At 39.3% G+C, this 26,778-nt stretch overlaps 1 protein-coding gene across 2 annotated transcripts in view; it reads left to right on the top strand.

Moving 5' to 3' along the window:
• Nucleotides 1-26,778, top strand: part of Arhgap24 (Rho GTPase activating protein 24) — a 473,771-nt gene that overhangs the window by 9,059 nt on the left and 437,934 nt on the right. The window contains exon 1 of one of the 2 annotated variants that reach the window (XM_074041829.1): nucleotides 25,160-25,598. The exons of the other annotated variant lie outside the window; for it this stretch is intronic. Within the exon in view, the coding sequence (XP_073897930.1) occupies nucleotides 25,268-25,598 (331 nt within the window). The 5' untranslated portion in view covers nucleotides 25,160-25,267. Of the gene's footprint in view, nucleotides 1-25,159; nucleotides 25,599-26,778 lie in introns of those variants that run through there. 2 annotated transcript variants of the gene reach the window in all.

The following is a 26,778-nucleotide window of genomic DNA, read 5'->3' as shown; positions in this document are numbered from 1 at the left end:
TAGTTTCAGTCTTCTATAGGTAGATATCCAGTTTTCCCAGCACTACTTTTGAAGAGGCTATCTTTTCTCCAATGCATGTTTTAGGCTCCTTTGTTGAACTGAAATGGCTTTTGCTGCATGGATTTATATCTGAGTCTTCTGTTCTATTCCCTTGGTCTTCATATTTGTTTTCATGCTGGTGTCATGATGTTTTTATTACTATGGCTCTGTAGTGTAGTTTGAGGTCAGTATTGTGTTACCTCTAGCATTACTCTTTTTTTCTCAAGATTGCTTGGCTATTCAAGAACTTTTCTGTTTCCATGTGAACTTTAGAATTGATTTTTCTATCTCTGTGAAGAATGTCATTGGAATTTTGATAGGAATTACGTTGAACATACAGATTACTTTGGTAATGTAGCCATTTTCATGACATCCATGAGTATAGGCTATTCTTCCAGGTAAATGGATGGAACTGGAAAACACAATGTTAAGCGAAGTAAGCCAGATTCAGGAGGACATAGGTCACATATTTTCTCTCATATGTGGAAGCCAGATCTAAAAGACAAATGTATACATAAATACATATCTGATCATATATATATATATGTTTATATATATGGAGAGACAGACAGACAAAAACAGAGACAAAGACAGAATGATTGCAATAGTGGGTTTGTCTGAGGAGACTATGGGGAGGCAAGAGAGGAAAAGAGAATAACAAAGAACAACACTGAAATACATCACATCTGTGTGTGAAGATGGCAGAACAAAATGCACTGAAAGCATTTTGGATAATAGGGGATCGGGGTGATAAAGAATAAATAGAGGGGATTATTCTGATTAAAATATACTGCATACATGTCTGAAAGACCAAGGTGAACCCCCTTAAGCAATCAATATACACTTAAAAAAATGAAGGATAGGAAGGTAAAACAGATCCTGTCTGTGTGGAAGTACCAGTGTATGTGGGGTAAACAGAGAGAGTGAAGGAGTGTAATGTGGTTGATGTATTTTGTATATGTGTATGAAAACAGAACACTGAAACCTGTTACAATTGTTCTAGAAGGCGGGAGGAAAGAAGGGAGAATGATGGAGGGGGTGACTCTAATTAAGATATATTGTAAGCACATGTGTAAATGTTATAATGAAATACCCTGGAGGAGAATCCTATCTTGTGTAATATTTGTTTTTACTTCCATAGACTTTGCTGTAGAATGAGTGACTTTACCTCTATTAAACAGTTCTAAATACATGCTATGTATTCAGTATCTAGCCTTCTTTCTCTAATTTTGTTTTCTAGTCTTTCAGCTACCCATGTCAACTTTGGGATGAAAATATTAAGTGGCAATTCCAAAAATAAGTAACTAGTAAGTTTTTATGGATAATCAGTAATTTAATAAAAGTCATAAACATATATAATCTCACACCCAGAACAAAATACTACAGCGTTTCAATATGAATGCTTCTACCCGTCGTCCATACATGCAGTTCTGGTAAGATGTATCTACCCTTCTGTCCATCTCCTACATCTCCAACAATCCTACACACAGCGCCACTCGAGCATCTCCTAAGAAGAGAGAGTTTGTCATTTGATAGGTAAGTTTGAAATTAAGTGCCTTTCTTAGTAGCATGATGAAAACTTATACCATCTTACACCGTCCTACCAGGAACATAAATCATCCTTTAATCCAGTATGTGTTCATTCTGTCTTTGCTACCTGCCTGTTGGTCATCCAGTATCCTTCTCAGTTATCAGATTGTTATGGGATTGCAGTGCTTGTGCTTAAATGCGCAGTATTATACTTAATAACGGCCCTAAATTACAAGAGAAGTTATAGTAGACATTTTGTTATAGCGTTTTTTTATAATTTTTTGTCATTATTAGTTATTATTAATCTCTAAGCTTTATAGTAGGTTTTTATGTATAGGAAAAACATAGCATGTTTAAGGTTTGGTTCTATCAAAATTTCAGGCATCCACTGGGAGTTTGGGGACATATCCCCTGTAGATAAGAGATTATGGAGCAAGTCAGAATATTTAAAATATTCTGGCTATTTGGGACCCTAGTCATGACACAAACTAACAGCAAAGAATTTTAGAGCCATAATTTTAGGAAAAAATAACCTTAGGACATTGGAAAGATCATGATTCTATGTTTGTATCATAGAAACCAAAAGAATCATATGTTATACATACTTTTTCCCCCTTAGGTTGGGCTCTTTGAGAGTAATGTTAGTGTCAGGAGAAAGAGCAGAGAGATAGTGAAAATAAATACAAGGAAAGCAGGGACCAGAAGACAGACAAAGATATTCTACCATTAACTGGAAAAGTTCTTAGGCAATTGTCAAAACCTACCCTGGAGCTAATCTCTGGAAAACTATGAGCATCTTAGGAAACAGGAAAATGACTAGATTACCATTGCAAAACACATTAGTCACTAACAACTTTGTATTCAGTTAAAATCTCACAAAAGTAGTTGCTTCTTTCTGCCACATGAGGTTGTTTACTTCCAATTGACTTTTGGATCCATTCTTGCTTCTTATTACTGAACTTTGATGCTCTGGCTTCACCAAATTCCCAATGGTCTGACCTGTCCCAGTGTTACTCAGGCCTGCTATGACTGTCCTGAGTGACTGCTATTGGCACATTCATCCCTGGCTTCTTCCATCTTGGCATGTCTTGACCCAGAATTACTGAACTCTGAAGTTCCATAGTTCCAAATGCTTTCTTTCCCAAAGAGAGAAGGAATGCTTTTAATTCCCTGGGAGAAAATAAATATTCAGCTCTGGTCCTTCCCTCCTGTTTTCTTCCATTTGGAGGGTCACAAGCTAAAATAGTAAGTGACCTACTACTACCTACATTTCTGAGCTGCCATATTTTGGTCATATTACCTACTGTAGTATGCAATTACTTTTTTAGGTCTCACGTTTTTCATGAAGTGTCACAAGAATTACATTCTTCTGTCTTCTGTTCATGGACTCTAAAATACTTACATCAGTCCTAAAACAAATTAATATTAGAGCATCAATTATGCACACATGACTATGTACACTCATAATTGTGGGGACATGCTGGGAAAACTATTTCAATGTGTTGACTTGAACAATACTTACTGTAGTGTTGTTGAGACGATAAATGGGGAAAGAAAATCTCCCTGGAAAAGAAGTTCAAATGGGGGAATTATGATTCAATTAGACTGACATTAGTTTGTTTGTTTCTATATTGTTTCTACCACTTTATTTTATGACATTTCTCTTCTCATATTTACTTTAGTAAGTAGAAATAGGTGGGTTTACAAAATGTGTTATTAATTAGTAAGTAAAGTAAAATGTTTAATAAAACAGCAACAACAAATTCAAACATCTTACTGTGTAGCTTACCAAGTGGTGATTTTCCTGTGAGGAGAGGAGTGAGAAAAGAATTTCACATGCCAAGGGTTGATATACTCAACCATTATTTTAAGCCTTCTTGGTATGTCTAGCTACAAAGGGAAATTCATTTCAAGTTTTCTTTCTGAAGGCCTTCCCTACTTTCATAATTGATGTATATACAGTATTAAATAATATTTTATCACTTTCTGGATTAAGTTTTCAGTCCTGCTTCTCCAAATAACTCACAAAATGACAAAAAAGTAAAAAAGATTTTTGACCTTGAACTCCCCACAAAATATGCAATAAACCATGCATGAGTAGCTACCAAACCATTTCTCCATGTACACTGCATGAACATTGCCCTCTGATCAGAAAATATTTCTGCTAATGTGGTCCTTTACCCTCAGAGATGCAATCTCTAGACCACTGTTTCTAGGTTCACTCTGAGAGTTTCAGAGCAAAGGTGAGAATGTATGGGTCAGCTTTCAGCTGATGTGACAAAATACTTGAGAAAATCAACTTAAAAGAAGAAATATTTATTTTCTCTCTTGGTTTCATAGATTTCAGTCCACTTGGCTTTATTATTTCTTGGCTTGCAGTGATGGTAACAGTTTGGTGGGGATCACATGTTAGAGCAAAGGTGCACATATTATGGCACCTGGGAAGCAAAGAAAATGCAAAGAATGGGTCGTGGACAAGATATAATGTTCAAAGTCACACTTCCAGTGACTTTCGTGCTCTCTCCAAGCCCTTCATCCTAAAGTTTGCATCACCTCCTGATAATGCCATCAAATTATGAATCCATCAGTGGGTTTATCTACTGATAAAGTTAGTACCCTCATGAGCCAGTCACCTCCCAGAGGTGACTGCACTGGGGACCAAGACTTCTACACATAAGCCTTTGTGGGACATTTCAGATCTAAACCATAACAGAGAGCACTGTCTTTTTCTCTGTGGCTGTTTCTAGGCATCTGTTCTGTCTATTCATTTCTCACTCGTACAATGCCACATAACCCTTGGTAGTTGACCATTTCAGGCATTTGGACCACAAGCATTAAGCTGGTGTGTCACTTTGCAAGAGTCTTCTGAGTGCTTATTGTTTGCATGGACTTTGAGCCCCTTGTCACTCTCTGCACCTGCCTGGATGTTTGCCTACTTGAATTTGGACTCACATGTTACCTGCCCTTCTTGTTCGCACAGAGTCTGCTTCCTGGGTCCTAAAGCTCTATTTCAAGTGACTGGACCTCAGAACTGTCTGCTCGCAATTGACTGTGGGCTTTTCAATAGAATCCCTGTAAACTCCAGGCTTCCCCTGTCGTATATCTGTCTTGCTACACTTTTCTATCATGGTGCTTTATCAGGTTCATCAAGTGAATTTCAGTCTTCAGATGCTTATTTCACTAATCTTGAAATGAGATGTTCTTTATTTATGAAAAAATAATTGACATTCAATAACTCATTTCTGTTTGGGTCATTATTGGTAATAAGAAATAGTATTTAGGGGTTTCTGAAGACACTAAAAACAAAGGGTAGTTTGGTTGGTGTCCATGACAGCCAGACCCTAATTTGGGAAAAGCTTCTAATGCTAATGCTTGCTTGTAAGTTAGATTTGGAGAATTTGGGAAGAGAACATTGGTTAGAGGAGAAATTACTGTGGTTAGCATTAGATAGGTTTAAATTCTAATCCCGGAACTACTGCTCACTCCCTAGGAAACTTTGGACATGTCATACAACATCTCTGAATTTGTTTCTTGCAGAAATTAGTACAAGAATAAAATGAGACCATATACACACAAGGGTCTAGCATAACACACAGACTAAGGTAGTTCCTTAGTAAATGTTAGCAACCATATACTTTGGAATCAGACTCTGCATTCTGCTATTGCCACTGTAATACACACCAACTTGACTGCGTTTGTCTCTTCAATGTTTCAGTAAGTTAAAATAAAGTGAAACACATTCAGAAGAGGATAAAACTCCTTATTAGGCTACCACATCTGATTTTATCCATTAGGGTACCTAAAATATGATGGTCTGCACGTGTAGAAGGGCATTTCTTCCTGCCTGCCATACATCTTTAGTTTTACAGAGCAACTGTTTTGCCTATTAGTGTTGCCTCAGTTCCCAATTTTTAAGCTTACAGCTGAAAGGAGATTGTTCATGTGGAAGGTGGCATAAGAGCTTATATATTGAACATAAGAGCTGAGTGTTGAAGAGTTGGGCATCTTTTCTGTGGATGGGTGAATAGTGAGGGGTCTTCAATGCATCTCAGAAGGAGGGACTATGGTCCCTGAGCACACAAAGATGCATTGCTTACAGGAATGCAGTCTGTTTGTCAATGATTCAGTTCCCACACACCTTGGATGGGAGTAGTGTGTGTGCACTCAAGAGGATTTCCAAGTCTATGTTGTGTTATGTATCATACCTTTGTCTCTTATCTTTTCTCTCACCATATCTCCTTCATCTGCTCTGTTTCTTCACATTGGGAAATTCTTTCTAGAACACTGTTAAAAAGTACATTTTAATGTGACATAATTCTACCCAAATCTCTTGCTTATTTATACCAGTCTTTTAATTATCCCAAGGCTTTTGAATCTATTTTGTTTTTGTCAGTACTAAGGTTTGAACTCAGGAACTTAAATTGTTAGGGAGGCACCTTACCCCTTGAGCCACACTCTCAGACTTTTTGCTTATTTTTTGCATAGAGTTTGGCCTTTTTTGTTAAGGGCCAGTTTCAGACAATGATCCCCCTTATCTATCCTTCCAGCAAAGCTGCAATCACAGCATGGACCACAATACATGGCTTATTTGTTGGGATGGGGTTGTGCTAACTTTTTTCCTGGGTTGGCCTTGAATCAAGATCTTCCCAGTCTCTGCCTTCTGGTGGCTGGGATGATAAGCAAGGACCACTGAACCCAGCTTGTACCTACATTCTGGTGGTTGTTTAATTGTTTCCTATACACCACCCTCAGTCTGAGAAAGTTAACTCAGATTAAAGTCATAGGGAGAGAGGAATAAAAAAATAGAAGAATACATTCAAGGTGAGCATCCCTTCCTTTAAGTGTAACTTCCTCACACAGAAGGGTTCTAAGACCTATTGACCATGTAACAGTGTTTATATAAGAATATGCATTCATCATTTCAGTCCGTTACCAGAAATGCATTGCCTGCTGTTGTAGCCTGCTGCCTGCTCCATTACTTGCAGCACCTTATCTGTGACTGCCAGGGAGTAGGATTACATCCCCTCCTGCTCTGACTTGGGCACAGGAGGACATGGGGCTACCTGGGGCAGTGTGAACTGAAGGGACACTGCTCCCTCCTGCACCTGCTGCCCGTCTTGTCTTCCTGTTTGCTGTGGAGCTTCTCCTCTTCTTTGTAACCACTACATCTTTTTCCTTTCAGCACGAATTTATCTTCTCCCCTGTTGACTATGACAATATGGAATCTCTGAAGCTTTGGTCTTTATATTCTGTTAGTTGATAGTTTTGCTGTTTTGCTTTTTTAGGAAACAGGCATGGGACAACCACTTTTAAGACTGAATTCTGGTCGTGTCATTGTTTACTCTCAGGCAAGAATTTGGGCTTCAGTCCTAAATGAGTGACTCACCTCTGAAATAATACACATGGATTGAGATTTACATCCACTCCTATCATTCATACCAGGATTTAGCACATGACAGACTACCGGACTATTGTGACTCACCTTTATTTAGAATAGAGTTATAGTCAGTTTTTATAGGAAAGCCATCCTGGGCATTTGTTCCCAGAAGTCAGAACAGGCATCCAGCACAAAGGCAGGAGACTCAGAGAAGCACAAGAAGAAAGGAGAAAAAGAAAGTTTTGTGTGAGAGACAACTGCCATCCCTTTTCCTCTGCATCTGTACCCCAGCTCTGTAAAAACAATCCTAGGTTATTTTTGGACTAAAACAGGGATGAATGGTAAAGAAAAGGCAAAAAAGGTAAATAGATGAATTCCAGGGGTATGATAGGAAATTCAATCAGCCACTTGGTTAGGCATCCATTAAAATAAAAATTTAAAAATTTTGCATAAATCATATGTTTATGTATAAGTCATATGTTATATAGATAAACTTTTTAGTTTATATATATCTTAATATATATTAATATTACCCAGAGATTGGGGAACAATTTGCTTTCCTGAATTAAATAGAACTGAGGCCTGACTGAATCTATAAGCTTCCCAAAGATCTGCTCCTGACTTTTGTGTTTGAAATTTTGTGTTTTTTTCATCATTTGCCATAAAATATTCATAATAACTGCATTAACCACCTTAGTCCTGTGTATAATCAATCCTATATTGGTTCTTTAATGTCATACTTAAGGAATTCATGAAGGTGAAGTTCTTAGAGAGCATTTAAAGAATGAAGGAGTTGGATGCTTTCTAGGGTTTTAGGAGCTGTAGACTTTACGGAAGATGCTCTGGGATTGAGTGATAGGAATACTATGAGCCCCTATTTCAGTTTTTCTAGGTGTCAGCCTCTCAATTCAAATGTGATCATAAATTTTATAAGATGTCATCATGACACTAATGATGCCCAATTGCAGAAGACAGACTGTGCAATAAGCAGGAGACATGGTCTACACTCAACAAGAAAATCTCTGGTAGGGAGAAACTGGCTAAGAAGGACCACACAAGATGAATCCATTATTAGAATATGATGAACCATATCTAGAATAGAGTATGTATAGAACAGAGTACATATGCATACACGTGTGAATATACAGTCATGATTCCCTTTTATCAATGGAGATACATTCTAAGAAATGTGTTTTTTGGTGATTTTGTCTTTGTATGACTATCATAGAGTACACTTTCACAAATCTGGATGGTATAGCCTACTACACAGCTATGTTATGTTGTGTATGTGTATATGTGGTACACATGTGTGGTCATACATGTGGTCTGCCACTGACTAAAACATGGGACAGGGTCATGTATGTGTGTGTGTGTGTGTGTGTGTGCGTGCGTGTGTGTGTGTTTCTGCACCAGCAAGTGAAGAAGAATAGACTATTAAAGAAACTGGTACCAAAAATTAGCTAAAACAAAATGGAAGACAAAAGATGAATTACCAAGGCCAATTCATGGTTCTTTTAGAATAGAAGGGTCTGCTTACTGTGAGTAGTTGATAGGAAGTGATATTGCACTGATGGCTTTTTTTGCAATGTAGAGCCTTTTTTTTGACTCTACCATTTATTTCACTAGGTACAACATCTCTAAAGATTCTGATATGTGTAGTTTCCAGGTGCCATGATGTTCACAGCAGTATTTCAACTGTATTATACATTGAATGATGAAAGTTGAGTACTTATGATTTACACATTTTCATTGTCTCCAAAGGATCTCAAATACCTGACATCCATGAATAAGTTATAAAATGTTTGAACCTCTATACTTCTAATATGTCAACGTCAGTGGTTCACTGATCATCCATAGTCCTTGACTGCTGTGATATGAAGCTGGAGATCAGGCAGGAGGTGTTGAAATCCTCTTTAAACATAAAAATGTTGAAGAATGCTAATGAAAGGCTAGTTGATAAAAACAGGGATTACTGGATTTTAATATTGTAGTATGTTTAGTATCACTGCAGAAATTTTAAAAAGAAAAATTTAAAAAGTTTAAATCTCTAAACTTTGTGCTGAAAGCAACAATGTTAGAATAAAGTTGTAGCATAACTTGTTTATTAACATTGTTAAAAATTATAATAAAGTTAATTAAAATTGAATTATTGTAGAACCATCTAGATAGACTCATGACAACCACTTTAATAAGTTCCATTATTGGTAGCAATAACAATTAAGTATTTTGAAACAAGCGCAATAGTTTTCTTGGGGAACCTATTATGCACATTCCTCTCATGTCCCCATTGGACTACAGGCTCTAGAAATTGCTATGACGCTTACATCTCTGCACGGAACTCTAATGAATCAGTGCTGTGCCTCCTGCTGGAGCAGAGGAATTGCAATCATGAGATGTCACCCCACAGCTCTCCTCCACCTTCAAACTTCAAAATACAATGTAACTGGACAGGCAGAAGGTCTAAGCCAGAGGCTCACCATCATTTCCCAACTCTAGGGAACTCTTTTTTTTTTAAATCTTGTTGCTTGTTTCTTTGTTTTGGGCTGGGGGGGGATTAATTGCTATTGATGAGTCAGGGCTCCTATGTAATATGGAAAGGCCTTAAACTCAAAATTCTCCTGCCTTCACTTACTAAGTGGTGAGATGGGAATGCTAGTCCTTTCATATATAAGTAGTAATATTTTTAATATCCAATTGATATAATAGGTATAATGACATGGAAGCTCTGTCAATTCAGTAGTAATTTACATTTTATTAGTCACCACTCTCTACACTCAGATGTAATATTAGTAAATTGTTGCTAGAGCCTGTGATGTTTTAGTTCACAGACAAAACTGCTGTGTTTCAGTCTCCCCAGGACAGGGACACTGGCATTAGAAATAAGAAGGGGAAAAACATAGGTCCCCATGCACAGCTCTTCCATGAAATGGTTGTATGGCAGATAATTGGGAAAGTAGTAATTCTGGTGTAGTTTCAACAGAGCTGATATATTCATGTCCTTTACATAAGAATGTTTTCTTATAACTTATCATAAATTTCTGGTTTATATATACCTTTGTAACTGGAACACAACAAAAAGAAAGGAAGAATGAAGCTGGATATACATTGATAGAGTAATAATGTCACCATTTTGTGAATTGGTCGCCATTTTATCCTCAGGCCTCATTTCCTGAGAAATGGAGCCACCTCCAGGCAGCTCCACCCTTAACAGAAATTCCTGCACTCTAAGACAGCTCCACCCCTACCTACACACTAACTTCCTCAAGCTCCCTCTTCTATAAAAGCCATGCCTAGCCCAGAGTCAGCACTGCACCATCTTTCCCTGGCCAGCCTGACAGTTTGAGCCTGTCATTAAACTTTGCTGTTGGATGTGAGACTTTTCTCGTGAGCTTTCTTTGCAAGTGGCATTTTTCCTAACATTTTGGTGCCGTGACTCAGATCGGGTGCACTCCCAGCACTGACCTTGCTCTCCCAGCTTCCCCCAGCCCATGCTGCCCTCTCTGTCTCTTTCTCTCTCTGTCTCTCTCTCTATATGTATACTCCCATTCCCTTCCTCAGGGATCTGAGCAGCTTTGCTGGGACCCCCGATCCTAGAAGATGCCCTCACCGCTCACAGGGAATTTCCTCCACTCCAGCATGACTCCAGTCGCCATCCACCACTGGCAAATCCTCCTTCAAGGTCCTCTCTCAGTAAGTCCTCCATGCACACAGAGCCCTGATCTCACTTTCTCATTTCCTTGAAATCCTAGTGCTAGGACTCAGCTTACTTGTGTCCCTGGGGACTGGGTTCCCTAGGCCTGTGGTCCCCTGGTGATGGAGACATCCCTCCTGGGAGTCCTACCTCTACTCTATCCTGAGGAACCAATATCTCATGGATGCCCATCATATCCTCTCCCCAGTTCAGGCCTCACTATGGAGATCTGACCATCCCAAATTCCTTCAGACTCCCCATTGGGATGTCTCCTGGCCAACCTTGGGCCCCTTCACCTAACACCTGATCTTAAGCCCCAAAAGCTCATTTTTCTCTGTAATCAGGCCTGGCCCCAATATCTGTTAGACAATGCCTCCAAATAGCCAGTTAATGGCACTTTCAATCCCAGTATTTTAAGGGATTTATACAATTTCTATGAGCGCACTGGTAAATGGAAGGAAATACCCTACACCCAATCCTTTTCCTATTTCTGCACCAAACCCTCCCTCTGTAGTTCCTGTTCTCCTGTGCATGTTCTATTAGCCTCTAAGCCAGCCTCTAAATCAACCAAATCCTCTTCCGAACCTCCTTCTTCCCCATGTAAGCAGACTTCTTGCACTTCTTGCCTTGCCTGTCTCTTCCTATCTTCCTGAGGGATTTTCCCATCATGGTGTCAAGGCAGCAGCTCCTTGCCAATTCTGGCCTCAAGGCGATTCAGACTCTGATGGAGCTCATGCTCCCTCCCTGTGGGCCAAGACCAAGCCTGGGGTTTATTGGGGTACACCCTACATTGGGAGAGTCCTGATTGATTATGGCATCTGATGACTGCTTCTCTTCCCCCCCCCCCATCTAATGCTCCTTCTGCCTGAGACAGTGACCCAAGAGTGGAGGTTTCATGTTGCTGAAAGTGTTCCAGTACCAGTCAGTGGGAGCAACCTAGAGGTACACATGATTGCTAATCCCTCAAGCATGTGACATGCCTCCAGGCTCTGCCTTCCCAGCCCTTACCTAAGATGTCAGGACACCCTTTTGCTCCCTCCATGGTCTCACCACATGTCCTTAATCTCTGCCTTCCCCTCCCTGGGCTTACTGGGACCCTGGCCTCCCATGAAAAATTTGTAGCATGGTACCTTATGACTTAACTTATTCCCACCAGTTTGTCATCCCCCTCAGTCTAAAGCAACTTTAAATCAACTGCTAGGCACCGGTGAGGCAAAAGCACTTACAAAAACTGCAGCTGCCACCCTCATGCCTAAACTCCACCCCCACAAGGGGAGGAGGGAAAACAAATAGGTGCACTCATGCACAGGGATGTTGGCCCCTGGGCACAGCAGGAATGCCAGCCATAGCTAAGAGAATCCATAGAGAGGGCCCAACACACATCTTAGGCCACCAGCTGCACATGGCAGTGGCTGCGGCCTGCTGCCACTTCCCCTAGAATAAACTCACACAGGTGTGAGTACACAGGAAGGGGGAACGGGTGACTGGCCACAGGATCAGGCCTAGGCAGACAGGCTCACGTTTCCCAGGTATATGTAGGGGTGGGGGTGGTGCCTTGTGCAGGCCCTGCTCCCAGCCCCATCTCACACCTGGGGACACCAGACCCACCCCTTGCAAGCCAATTGTTAGCTCAAGGTTATAGTCTCAGGAACAGCAAAATGGGTGTTACTGTGGTCTCTAAACTTCTCATTTTCATCTCTGAGACCACCCAGATTGGCTCCATAATTGCTATTTAGATATTCAAATGCTGGCCATTCTTTGTAAGCCACAGGATAGGATATCATGCTTCTACTAGACCAGACTCTTTCCTTGTTAGAAAAGCAATGGGTTCCAGCCCAGGCCACTCAGGTTGGAAATGATTATCATTACAATGAGCCCCAATACTAGTGGCACCTGAAAATGAGGGAATAAATGTGCATACCTACAGGGGCACAGGCAGTCCCCTTGACAGATCCACACTAAAAGGGGCTGGTGATATGGCTCAAGAAGTAGAGTGCCACTTTGCAGACATAAAGTCTAAAGTTCAAGTCCCAGTATGGCCAAAGGAAAAAGAAAAAAAATATTTGGGGATGAGGACATAGCTCAGTGGGAGAGTGTCTGCCCAGCATGTGCAAGGCCCTAAGTTCAATTCCCCAGCATTGCTAAATAAAAAAAAAAAATGGTAAGGAAGATAAATGGCAATAATGTCACTTCAGCCATCTCATAGTGGAAAGGCTAAAAAGGGCCAAAGTCAAACCTCTAAACTATTCCCATGTAACTGTAGTACAGCAATGCCCTGAAGAAAACCATTACCTTTCTACAGCACCTTAAGGACACTATCAGAAAGCACACCATGGTGGACCCAGAGTCACAAATGAGAGAGGTTCTCCTCAAAGATAAATTTCTAGCATAGTCAGCCCCAGATATTCATAAAAAAACTCAAAGTCTGTGGCTGACGGGAAAAAAAAAATCTTTGGATCAACTAATACAGCTAGCCATGTCTATATACTATAACTGGGACCTTACTAACAGGGGAGAAAAAGATAAGAGACATCATGACCTCATTGCTGCTCTCAGAGAGGGCCCCACCCAACTGGGTCCTGCATCCTGAACTTGGTACTGTGGTGGACAAGAGGGGCACTTCTGCAGAGGATGCTCAAAAGGAAGACAGCCTGGGAGTTAGCCCTGCCCCCAACCAGGACCCTGCCCTCTCTGCAAAGGTAACCACTGGAGGTCTAAGCACCCCCGTCTCCAGTCTCCAGATGGAAGGCAAGGTGCCACCTCCTATGGATTGATGGGTCCCAGCCTCCTGTCCATGCTGTACTTCTTGGCATCCAGGTTAAGGAGCCTTGGGGTAGCCATAATGGCAGAAAAATGAAAGGTCATGTTCTTGCTAGACAATGGAGCCTGTTTCTCTGTCTTACCTTTCTCTTCCGGTCCCTGGTCCAGTGACAAAAGTTATCGTTCAGGGCAAATCTGGCCAGCCCCTAGTTTACCTGGCCTCTAGCCTGCTCTTGGGGAGACCTCCTCTTCTGTCACCCTTTCCTCATTGTTCCTGAAACTCCAGTGCCTCTGCAGGGATGGGATTTACTATTTCAACTAAAAGCTCAAATTATCCTCCCCCCAGGCAGCTATCTCTGCTGCCAATCTTTCAGGAACAAACAGATCCCACAGTGTGGGTTGATGAGATGAGTGTAGGGTGAGCCTAGATGGCCCTCCTTATTCAAATAAGACTCAAAGATCCCTCACATTTTCCACACCCAAAACAATATCCCCTCAAGCCTGAGGGAGGATGAGACCTTATGCCTATCATAAATTCCTTAAAAAAAACAAGGGCTACCAATTAGTTGCTCCAGCCCCTATAATAAATTTAAAATTCTTATAAAAGTTAGTTTTAAGATACAAGTTACAAAGTAAACAACTGGAAAGGATATAGATAGGTATTGAATGCAGTTTTTGAGAAGTTAAAGGAAAAAGGAATTTTTTTTTTTTTGGATGAGAAAGGATTTTGTAAAGAAGGGTTTGTCCTAAAGATTGTGTCAAATATAGAGAGGAGAGATAAGGATAAACCATCAAAGGGTATAGAATGTTACATAAAGGTCTGAGTAAGTTTTAAAAGTGTATAATAAAAAGCTTCAGTGTGTGATAAAGTTAAAATTGACTAAGAGTTGCCTAAAAGATTTTTAGGGTCATGTCAAACTAAAATCAAATTCTCTATGTCCATAAAATAACAAGGTTATCTTAATATTGTTCTGCTCTTAGTAACATCTGCAAGAAAACTGTTACAAAGATTTTAACAAAGAAATTTTTTGTGTTTTCTGCTGATATTGTCAAGCTTTAAGTGCTACTAAATCAGAGTTCATTTACGTATTTGTTCATGTGTCTTAAATGACCACCTTGTAACAGTGTTGTGTCTATACTTTATCTAAATATGGTGCAAACATTTACAAAGTTATGTAAAAAATGAGTTAGAGCTCTCTTTTATCCAAGAGTGTTACATTTAACCTAAATCCTGACAGTCAGCCCCTCTCTCCCACTGATCACCTGCCTAGATGTGGTCTTAAAGGGATAGACTCACTCCCTGAGTCATGAGGGAATCGACTCGATCCTCTGTTTCCCACTCCTCCATACCATAAAGCAGCTTAGAGCTTTCTTGGGAGTTACAGGATTTTGCAGAATCTGGATCCCTAGATATGTAGCCTTTAGCAGACACCTTTTTATGTTCCTTCTAATATTCCTCTTTGGGTCTTACATAGTAAATGCTCTCAAGATTGTTTCCCCACCCCCAATAAAGGTGCAAACCAAACCAGTTCACCTGAGAAAGCCCATGCCAATGAGAAAAACCCACCACACCGGACCACCCCCTGAAGCCCTTCCTTCTTGAGCCCCTTTGAAATAATGTATGGCTGCCCGTTTCTCTTAGGAAACTTGCCTCCAACAGACCCTGATCCTCTGGCTTACTATCTACCTTATCTTAACTTTCTCGGGGAACTTCTCAGACAGCATGCAGACCAGATCCTGCCCCACCCTATAACAATTTCTGTTAAACCAGGGGATCATGTTCTCCTAAATGATCCTCACAACACCCACCACTGTCAAGCTCAACAGGATCCCCCAGTGGCAGCACCTCTCAAGGACAAAACACCTTAGACTCTTCCACTACAGCAAAGGATGAGTACTCTTGTGTACCACTGGGCTACATCTCTCCTGTAAACTCTCTCCCTCTTCCACTCCTATATAAATTCTTAGTCCTCATCGGGCTCTGGATTTTCTGCCATAGGTGGATTTAAAACACTGTGGGAGCAGTGGACCTAATTCTGGGAGCATGCTGATACTTCCCTGCTTCCTTCCCTTGGTTATACGATCTGTTGGGTCCATTATAGAGGCTACTACAGAAAGACAAACAGCTGCACATGTAATGATGCTACTCCAAAACCAATGAGGCCTTGACCTGCTCACTGCAGAGAAGGGTGGTCTCTGCCTGTTTTTACAAGAAGAATGCTGCTTCTATGTTAATCAGTTGAGGGTAGTAAAAAATAAGATTAGACAACTCCAGGAACAATTAGAAAAACAGAGAAAGGAGGTGGAGGAATCTTGGAATCCTCTAGAGGACAACATTTCACAGTGGTTCTCCTGGCCAATGCCCATCCTAATGCCTATGTTTCTTGCTCTCCTATTCTTAAGCTTCCTTCCTTGTATTAAACTGCATGTCTGCTATTGCTAATCAAAAGTTTAACCAGTTGTACCTTCAGGGATATCAACCTCTCCAAAACCATCCAGAGGACTGCTGTGAGGACTCCTACCAGGACACCACAGGAGTCTGAGGATCTCGCCCCATACGCGGCCCCTGCCAGCAGGAAGCAGCTAAGAGGCCGATGCTTTGCCCCAATTCCCGATCTTCAGCCCCTACCCTCATCATTAAGAAAGAAAAAATGGGGGAATGATAGAGTAATAATGTCACCATTTTGTGAATTGGCAGCCATTTTATCCTCAGGCCTCACTTCTTGAGAAATGGAGCCTCCTCCAGGCAACCTCAACCCCAATGGCAGCTCCACCCTTAACAGAAATTCCTGTGCTCTAAGACAGCTCCACCCCTACCTGAGATTCCCTCACATGCGCTAACTTCCTCTAGCTCCCTCTTCTATAAAAGCCACGCATAGCCCAAAGTCAGAACTGTGCCATCTTTCCCTGGACAGCCTGACAGTTCGAGCCTGTCATTAAACCTTGCTCTTAGATGTGAGACGCTTCTCGTGAGCTTTCTTTCCGAGTGGTGTTTTTCCTAACATATATTATTTTCCCCAAATTCTGAATATTGAGACTTTATGTAAATGAATAATTCATTTGATAAATAAATTTTGGCATTATTGAGCCCAGAAATGACCAATGATGTTAACAAACATCATTCATACTAGATCATGTATTAATCTTTTTTTACTGAAGCACTTAAAATAAATAATTCATTTTATTTTAAAGCTTCTTGACTAATCAAAAAAAAACACACAAAGTTCTGATTAATATCTATAGGTTGACTTACTAAAGCTCATTAGTAACGTAATAAGGAGATATTACATAAATTTGTCATGGTGTCCAAGGTTGCAAAGCTGTGTGTTTCAAGAACTATTAGTTTACAATTAAGCACAGTGTGCTTCACCCTGGAAAGTTCTATTTTATAATACAGTGGAGAATTCATGTAGCTATTTAATAAAAAAAATGCAGTCACAAGAACACTAATCTTACTTCAATAAAATATAAATGCAAAGTTTTTACTGTTAATGGATTTGTCTATATAGGTTATATATAACTGTATATTTTAAAAATGTAACCTGTAATTACAAAGTCAACATGGGCCAATTAATAACATATTTATGTTAAGAATATTGAACTCTTGATATATAGAATTTATTTCACAAGCAAAATGATCTCTGAATATGAAAAGAAACTGCGGTGCAGGTAATGTGGTTCAGCAGTAGAGTGCTTGCCTAGTATGCATTAGGTCCAGTACCATAGGGGAAAAAAAGAAAGTATATGTAATCAGGTTAAATTTGGAAAAAAGCTTATGAAGTCATTTAATTTATAAAATTAAAGCTCGATTTACTATAATTTTCCTTTCTTTACATTTAAATATTAGCATAAATTTGTAGTCTCAAAAGTTCTAAATTAATATACTCCCTGTGTAGAAAATTTATTATTTAAGTAAGCATTTGTTCCTAAGTACTTTTTACAAATCCACTTTGAACACATCATTAAGAGTTAATAAGTCATTTTTATACATGATAAAGAGCTTAATTTTAAAATTTGTTTTATAAGATTCATTTTATAAAGACCTAATGAAGTGATGTTTTTGCAGTGATCCTCCCAAAAGCAAAAGGAAGGTACAAAATAATATTACTTCTCAATAGCCTTTAAGCTTACTAATCACATATTCTAGACTTTTGTTACTTTTCAACTTAAAAAGTATGGAAAACTTCAAACTGAATACATATTGTTTTAGAATTTCATCAGCAACTAACACAAGAGATTAAGGTCAGTTTTGTTGCTATGTTATGCCTTTTTTACTGCAGTGTTCAATGTAGAAAAATTTTATTGGTTGTAAACTATCAAAAAGTTGATATAATCATTAAATTTCTATCATGGTTTATTCAGTGAATGTTTTTCTAGTATTGCACAGTTCAAAATCAGATTTTGTACAATACATGCTAAGAAAAACTCACATGGGTAAATATTACATTAAAAATGTCAATTTTCTTCTTGCCTATATAGCAATGCATTGAGAATTTAAAGAACAAATGAGCAAAAATGTAAAATATGTGAAAATGTATTTGTGTGCTGGTTAAAGTCTGGGCCAAGATCTTTGTGAAAGACAATACCAGCAACCTTCAGAGACTAGATAGCAACCAGGAATAAATGTCCACATTGTTGTATCATTTCTGTTTACCTTAGATAAAAGTTGAAAAATTTACTCCTAATCTTTTAGTTCACCCATTCTTAGTGATAGAATATAACTTTTCCCCATTTTTTTTCTAGTGGTACTGGGATTTGAACTTGGGGCCTTAAGCTTGATAGGCAGGTGCTCCAGGACTTGAGCCCTGCCCCCAATAAATGTAAATTTCTTAAAGGCACAGATGACATCTGAATTAACTTTACATTGTACATAGCCTTGCATTTGAGAGATTTTAAATACTTTTTTTTGCCTATATGAAAGGAGCCAGCCATATGCATGTCAGCCAGCTACTTCCTGAATTTTCTCATTTCTCTAATACTTTTCTTTTTCATGAAATTACCATTATTGGGCTTAACTACTTCCTCTGTACTATCAATTCCTTGTGGTAGCACTTGAGTATCTACAACAGTTTCTAGTAACCTAGTCAGGGATATGGGCAACATTTGCATTAATCCTGAATGTTTATGTAGTGTTTAAAGTCTAGGCTTCAGACTTTAGCCTCTGGGTCTCTATATCCAGAAGGATCTATGGAAATCCCCATCCCACTAAGCCTCCCACTTATCCCTCCAGAGTTTTTGTTTTGTTTTGTTTTTGATCAAAAGAGGATAAGTTTATTAAGCAAAGAGGAAAAGAGAAGAGAAGTCCCTGGACAGGAGGGGCTTCAGAAAGGCTGAGCCTGCTCCCAGGGTTTTGAGAATCTTATGTCCTCTCTTTGGTAGTCATGGATATTTCCCTGAGAAATATCTTAGTGCTACTGCTCATTCTTTCACCTGGTGGCTTTATTCTGCCCCAGAGTTGAACCTGGAAGACACGTTTAGACTTCATCTTGCTATTGCTGTTGATTCCTGCTATAGTGGTGTTGAACACCACTGCATCCCCACCCCAGGTAAGAGAGGTTTTCTCTAGACCTATTGTAAAATATCTTATTGGGCTTTCCAAAGGGCTCTTATTGTTCTCTATTTTGTTGTTTTTTGCAATGCCATTTCTTGGTGAACTCAGAATCATTTGCCATAAATTTGAATCACAGGACCATAGAGTGAAATCGTCTAACGTCCTACCCAAAAGTATCCTTCTTGAATATGCATCTTTGTCTCTAGTTGAAATCCTGGTTCCTTGATTTCCATCTTATGGACGAGATCGGGTGCATTCAGGGTGGTATGGCTGTAGATGATTTCCATCTTTTTTGACAATCCTTCATTACTGTGACTAACAAGCCTCTTTTACACATAAGATAGAAAGTTTTCCTTCAAAGACATCTGGGACGGATGGCTCAGGATTTAGAAACTCTATCATTTGTTGCCTTCAATCTGAACCACTGTTTATTTTCATCTTACTCCTCAGCTTAATTATCTGCTCTTGCAAACTAGGCCTTTGCAAGCTTGCTACCATTTTCAAACATGAAACTGAGAAAAGATACAGTAACTTAGTAGTCATATTTTTTTGTTTGTTTAATGGATCACATCTCAAGCTGTCTTTTGATTATTGTTTCTTAGAATATCCTCCTAGATGATTTGGAAAACCTAGCATCAAAAATTACATTATTTTTATTGATTCTCCAGAAAGTTTGTGTTTGGTACTTTTTTTTTAACTATAGGAACTAGTTATCTCCAATCCTAATCCTTACATAATCATTATCTGTTTCTTTCTTCTATGTCTTAAAAAACAAGGTGGTAATTATAATTTTTTTCTTTAGTTTCTCTTCCAGATGTTAATTTTAAGATCTTGAATATAGTATTCATTTTTCAGGGATTAATTTTCAAGTTCATGAGTTACTAAATCATTCACTGTTATGCTTACTGATATTTCCACCTGCTTTTTTGACCAATTCATTGTTCATTAACACCTCTAACAGATGGTAGAGAAGACACAGAGAACAGTTAATTTTGCTATTATGGGGAACTTCAATAAAAGATTTGGTAGGATAGGACATTAAAATGAATACCTAATGGGATTTAGAATTGGTCTTTAAGAGGATGACAAGCTCCTCACAAAAGAATGTGAGAAAAATTGTTGTCAAATGTGTTGCCAGTATAACAATACAGGAAAGAGAAATTGTGTTGTCTTCTGCATAGGGAGATGATATTACTGCTACATTGTTGAAAAGAATCCAGAATTTGTCCTGGAATAGCCTGAGTTCAAGTCTTAGCTCCATCCTTTCTTAAGGTTGATGGGGTTGTGATTAAGGTTCATACAATGTTTCTCTTTGTTCCTCTTTTTGTAAAATGTAAATAATAGATTTTTTCACAGAGTTGCTGAAATCAAAATACATCAGAGTTAGGAAAGCACTTCAAAAATTATTAAGAGGTCAGGCATGATGGTACATGCCTGTAATCCTAGTACTCAGGAGGTAGAAGTAGGAAAATTTTGAGTTCAAGGTCATCCTGGAGCACACAACAAGACCTTGTCTCAAAACATGAACTATATATATATATATATATATATGATATTGTTGATAACATCAAAATACTATATATGTGTATTATTCAGACAAACCATATAATATCCATATATTTATGGAATGTTTCTATCATTTTATTATTATCATTACTAATGTATTCGAATGAGTTATATTGATTAATTTATGCTTTCTTATTTAGTTTTCATTGAAAATCATTTGCTAAGTGGATGGTTAGGTCTGTACTCATAACAATAAAGCAACTTTTCTCCTTAACATTCTGGTTGGGTTTATATTTTAAGACAATGGCCTTAGCCCCAAGTCTTTAGTTAACAATCCAAAGCAGGAAAATAACACCTGATTAACAAATAGGATCAGTTATGCCTAGTATCTAGGTAGAATCTACAATGAGTTAAGGCTTTTCCTTCTCATTAATTTTCAAATTACCTGAGAATAGATTAAGCAGGCAATGCAGAGAGGAAAAGAACAGAATTGAATGCAAAAAGTATCTCCATTACTTAAGGCAGTTGGACTGGGATGAAAATCTGAAGAATGAAGGTTTGCCTGGACAGATGAGAATGCTTGGAATATGCATAACACTGCAGCTAGACACATGAATTATGAATGTGAAGAGCTTATTGATAACTTACTTCTTACCTGCTTAGTTTAAGACAATAGGAAACTTTAAAAAGACGCATACAATTTTGGTACAATATGAATAAATACTCTTAGGAAAAGAAGCATTTATTTTTCTACAAACATAATGAAATATTTCAATATGCTAATAAACTTGAAATCTACAAAATGGTATGGGTATTGGGAGTAAGTCCATCCTTCTTTTGCTCTGGTACTGAAATGAATTTAGCTTTCTAAATATTTGAAGTTCATACCAGTTTGATATTCAGTTGAGTCTACAAGTGAAGAGTTGCATGTCTGGGGAATGGTTTCACTTTAAAGATAGGAATGTGTGATTTGAATGTCCAGGGAATTGTGTGTGTGTGCGTGTGTATACATGTGTAAGTTTGTTTGTGCATGTTTTTGCTCATGGGTAAACAGAAAAGAAAGGATGTGGTAAGCAAAGATATAAATGGTGAACAAATAAAGGCTGCCATAGAAAATTTGTAAGCCAGCATGCACAAAGAACTCTAGAATAATAAGAGATTTAGAAATAGAACACAGGTATAAAGCTGTGGGATCAAACCAGGGAAATAGGCTTCTCTTGGGAGAGACAGATTCCTTCTTTAACTGAAGCCAGTAAACTCCTGAGGACTGAATCTGAAGGCCAGGCAAAAGAGATCTTGTTTTGGTTTCTAATATCCAAATGATTACACAAGATGGATATACACAGAGAGGTTTAAAAGTATAGACATATTCAAAGTGTTAATAATAGAAATTTCTAAATAGTGACATCATGAAAAATTTTCAATTTCTACTTTTATGTTTCTCTGTATCTTACAAATTTCATGGATTGAACAAACTAATTTTGTAATTAGACAAAACCCAACAAACACTATTTTGAACATACATGTAACCATGGCTTTTTTTGTACCATGCCCTCTTGGGGTCTGAGGGGTGATGGAGTGTGACTTGTTCTTTCACCAAAAACATGTCAATCCAGTAAGACTGTGGTTGTGGCTGATGCCATGTTCATGTCAATACCAAATGGGTACGCGATGTGCTTGAATTTTAAAGCCATTAGTCAATAAAGTAGCAAGTCTGAGATGGGAATGTAGAGTCAGAAGGTATTCACAGCTACAGTAGATTCTTCTATGCTCTTTCTTTTCTTTATTAGCTTTCTTACAGGGATGTAGCTGCATTAATTTTGTCCTACCAGAGTGATTATAGTATATCCCTTTTCCCTGAATCATGGGATCCAACATCTGGGGGAAGGGCAGGCCAGAAACTCCTTCAATCTCTTTCTACTTTACTTAGCTAAAACAAAGTTGGGCTTTGTTAAACAAGACCTTCCAATGGGAAATAAAAAGAAAAAACAAAAACAGACGTTTAGAAATGGACATGCTTTAAAGCATAGCCTTCTATCTTAATCTTGAAATCAGATCTTGGCATATTGCAGTACTCACACAAATTCTGCATTGTTGGTGAGTGCTGCAGGAAATGTTAGGATTTTGGCAATTCTTGACTATTCAGTTTTGTTACTGTGTATTTTGCCCTCTTAGGAATTTATGTTTTCCCAAAAGAAAACATAATTAAAGAGCCCCAGTATCTGATATTAATGAGCAATTGGGTGATATGACAATGACTAACTCTATGCTAAGGGCTTCAAAGAATCTGGCAATGAAACTAGTGGGAAAACCTTGCAATTTTTAAATTAGTAATGTACATTATTAGACATTTTTATTCCATACTTGTTTAATAGGAACATTTGACACTTATGCTTGAAATATTAGACAAAATGATTGTACAAATGCTTGTTGAATTTTTCTTAACTAAATTCCCAGTAAAGAATGGCCTGACAGAAAATGTCCAGGGGGCTTTGAGTTGGAAGGTTATCCTATCCAACACTCAAACAACTTATCCAGTGGAACAAGACCGTTATCTTCTTTCTTTCTTCCTCCTCTTATGTTATTTCTAGGTCTTTGTAGTGTCTCTGGCCTCAGTGGTATACATCCCCTCTGTAAATATCTAGTCCCTTCAAACCCTGCTTCCTTTTACAGCTTTTATATCTTTCAGAGCCCTTCCTCTAAAGGTGTCTAGGACCTGGGCATCCTTAGAAAGTTAGCCCTCATTTTTGAGTTGCTTCTGGATTTCATAGAGTTTGCTGGAATGAGGTTTCCTTCTAGAATTGAGGTTGACTTATAAAATTCTGCTTCAGTGGTTCCTTGGGCATTTCTCAGCAGAGCTGAAACATTCATTTAGAAGTTGAATGACAGACACTACTTTCCAGGGTCTGTATTTTCACCAGCTTTGGTGAGAATAAGACTAAAGTCTCTCACTCAAGTATTATGGACTTTATTCTCTACTTTAAAGTCTATAAAACATACAGGGATCTCTCCCAATATCAGTTAACCTCCAAACAAGTAAGGAATAACATAAAGGGAGCCCAATGAACAACCATGCTTTTTCTAGTTCAGGCTGTATTCTCTTGTCCCGCTTTCTTACTAAATACTCAAAAGGTTTCTAGAAGGGAACACAGTGGCTCTTCTCATTTTGCAGAGAAGTGTGAGGGGATGTCTCGTACAGATGGATGTCACTTCACTTCTCCTCAATCCTACTTGCCTAATCTCCATGACAACCTTTCTGTCCTTCTGTGTATTTTCTAGCTTAAGAGAACCACATACCTTACACTTATCAATGAAATGGTATCAAGTGGAAAGGGTTGAAACAGCCAGAAGTGTGAAGGGAAAAAGGCCTTGGACACAAGGATGGGGTGTGTCTTAGAGGTGCGTCTTAATCTTTCAAACTAGGGACTACCCGATAACCACTCTGAGTTCAATTTTGTATTACCTTGAGTCTAAATTGCTGAGGTAATATTTGTTAGATCATGAAATAAGTTATTGACATTATAGTTTCCTTACCTAAATGTCACAGTCTTGAATCATACCTAATGACACTTCCTGGGGCTTTCAGAGCCATCAAGTATGTACAGATTTCATTTTGGTTAATTTCATTGTTTCTTAGTTTTCATCTAAAACTGCCCATCAGCGATGTCCTTAGAACACCAAGGGCCGCTTGAGTCCATGAAGACCACTTATTTCCACCAATTAGAAAATAGGCTACATTGCTTCTGGCTAGGAATTCCATACACATTTTTAAAAAGGAAATGCCAAAAGAGGTTATTTTTGCCCACAGAATTTAATTTGATTCATTAAAGGGATAAGAATTCTCCCATCAGAAAATCAATTTTCTAGTAGGGCCTCTCAGTTATGGCATGGTGTAGATTCATTTTTCCAAGAAAACAAAGAAAAAAGATAAAGAAGAAAAGCATATCAGCGTCTACTCAGATTTTTGTTCCTTGTGTTTCCCAATATGAACCCGTGCTTTCCTTCCATATCCCTGGAGGTCCTTCATGAGAACACTCTGAGTTTGTGACTTAAGGGAATGTGGTGATGATTTTCAAATAATAAACACAGACCTTTATAAGGCTTTTGAATTATTTGACTTGCCATGCCAAATAACCAGAACTGTAGGATCTTAATTTGAAATGGACGTTTTTGGTGATGGTGGGAAGGGGAGGGGGGGTCTGCATTTGTGTTCTTTCATATAGTGTACTTCTGAGCACTCTAATCCATGACAGGCAGTAATTATACTTTGAATTTCTCCAAGGATCTATGTAAAGGTCATCCATTTAAATGTGCATTTCTAGGAATGAGGTCTTAGATTGGAGAAATAAGTTCTTACAGAATTGGTGGAAGCAAGTAAAACCAGGGTGGGGAAGAAAGGCAGAACTTCTAGAGGGCAGAGGAGCTGTATTGCCTGTGCCTCTCACACCCACCATCCCAGATCTATGACCAGCACTATCCAGGTTGCACTTGAACTGCACAGCGGAGAGACTCGGGCCAAACGGGTTCTGTCTGGTTGTCCCTGAGCAGTGGAGCCGGGTGCAGGGTGGTGTCACTAGGGCTACGAGATAACCCCGGCTGTGGAGGGCGGGGTTCCTGCGGCCTCCCCCATGGCGCGGCTCTGGTCTTCTGAAGCTGCCAGCTGCCAAATGAAATCTGAAACCCGGGCCGCGTCTGAGGGTTGGCCCCTCTCAGTTGTTCAGCCTCCGTACTGTATATTTACACATTCGCACACAATCACTCTTTCTAACTTTGGGGACTGTCCTTTGCGCAACTGCTAGGATTTCTCAAGTGCATGCTGGCAACCCGGCCCAACTCCGGGAGGAAAAGCGGCGGGGCTCGAGCGGAGCTGTCAAGGCTGCGGTGGGGACCCGGGAGCAGCGAGGCACCGCGGCCGGGGGACCCGCCCCCAACACTCCACCGCAGCTGCAGCTCTCGGGCCGCCGCGCATTTCCTCCGACACCAGCTGCGGGGCCACAGAGTGCATGGGGCTCCGCGATCGCCCTCCCCGGGGGAAGTGAAGGAGCCTCGCCCGCCTGCCTTGCTTTCCCTTTTCTTTCTGCCAGTCCCTGCGCCCGGGCCGGCGGAGCAGACACCGTCCCTCGTCCGCGTGCGCTCGCAGCAGGGTAGGTGCGCGGCGGCGGGGGAGTGCCAGGGCCACCGCGCTAGGGAGGGACGCGGCCGCCGGGGACAGAGGAGGGGGCTGCAGGGAGCGGGAGGAGCGCAGAAGCCCGCGCGGTGCAGGGAGCGTGCGTGGGGATGTGAGTACGCGCGTGTGTGCGCACGGAGAAACAGCAAGCTGCTGTTCTGTGCTTCAGGCTTACAAAATAGATGGAATTAATAAAAACTGCAATCGAGTTCCCTCTCTTACTATCCATCCTTCCCTGGCCCCCTTGTTTCTGTTTCCACTAATATGAGTTTCCTAGATCTCAGGCACGCAGAGGTAAGTTTCAGTAATTTCTTCTTCATTTTCTTCCTCCTCCTCCTCCTTCCTTCTCTTTCTTTCTCTCTCTCTTTTTTAATAACCACCAAGTGTTACAGAATCCTTGGTGAATCTTAAACCACTCAAAAGGTTTTGTCTAGATTCTTTTAAAGAATGGTATTTTGAGGAAGTATCCCCTCTTAAGGATAAACGTGTAATATGTTCTCATATTAAAAAACACTTAGATTACAACTCTTTTATAAATTCCAAAATAGAAGAGAGATTATGTTACTCTGAACTCCTCAGAGATACTAGGTTTTCAGTATCCGTCTGTAACACGGATTCAACATTCCCTTGCAGTTTATATCTATTTCAAATCACTTGAGTTAAATATCATTTTCAAGCAATTTCTGTTTTTGTCATATTAACCATTATATTTATTTTGTTATTTTTTTAACCTTCTTTCTGCTGATTCTTAAAAGAGGAAATAAATAAATATGTGGCATATTTGAAATATAAAAGTTTAAAGATTTGCTTATCTGTAAGTAAAACAATGTGTGTTGCTGTGTCTGATAAGAAAGACAAATTAATTGAAATCTAGGAACATTTGCAGTAGAGTTTAAGAGCTTTATTCAATTACTGAAAAGATATACAGACTCAATACAGTGTTTCCTGATTCTAATTAGAACTCAAAACTAGCCCTTAAGGGCAAAAGGGGATGATGGTATTGAACTGAGCATCATAAAACCTAAAACACACAGAATTAATAAATTAGAAAAAAACCAGAAAACATGTATAAAGCTACATTAGGTTTGTTAAGAGCTCATTCCCCTTTTAAAATTTCTAAATACTTCCTCTTCTCTAGGGCTATTTCAACTTCTATG

Source organism: Castor canadensis, chromosome 9 (genome assembly GCF_047511655.1).
Source record: "Castor canadensis chromosome 9, mCasCan1.hap1v2, whole genome shotgun sequence".
NCBI lineage: Eukaryota > Metazoa > Chordata > Mammalia > Rodentia > Castoridae > Castor > Castor canadensis.
This window is presented reverse-complemented; position numbering and strand designations above follow the sequence as displayed.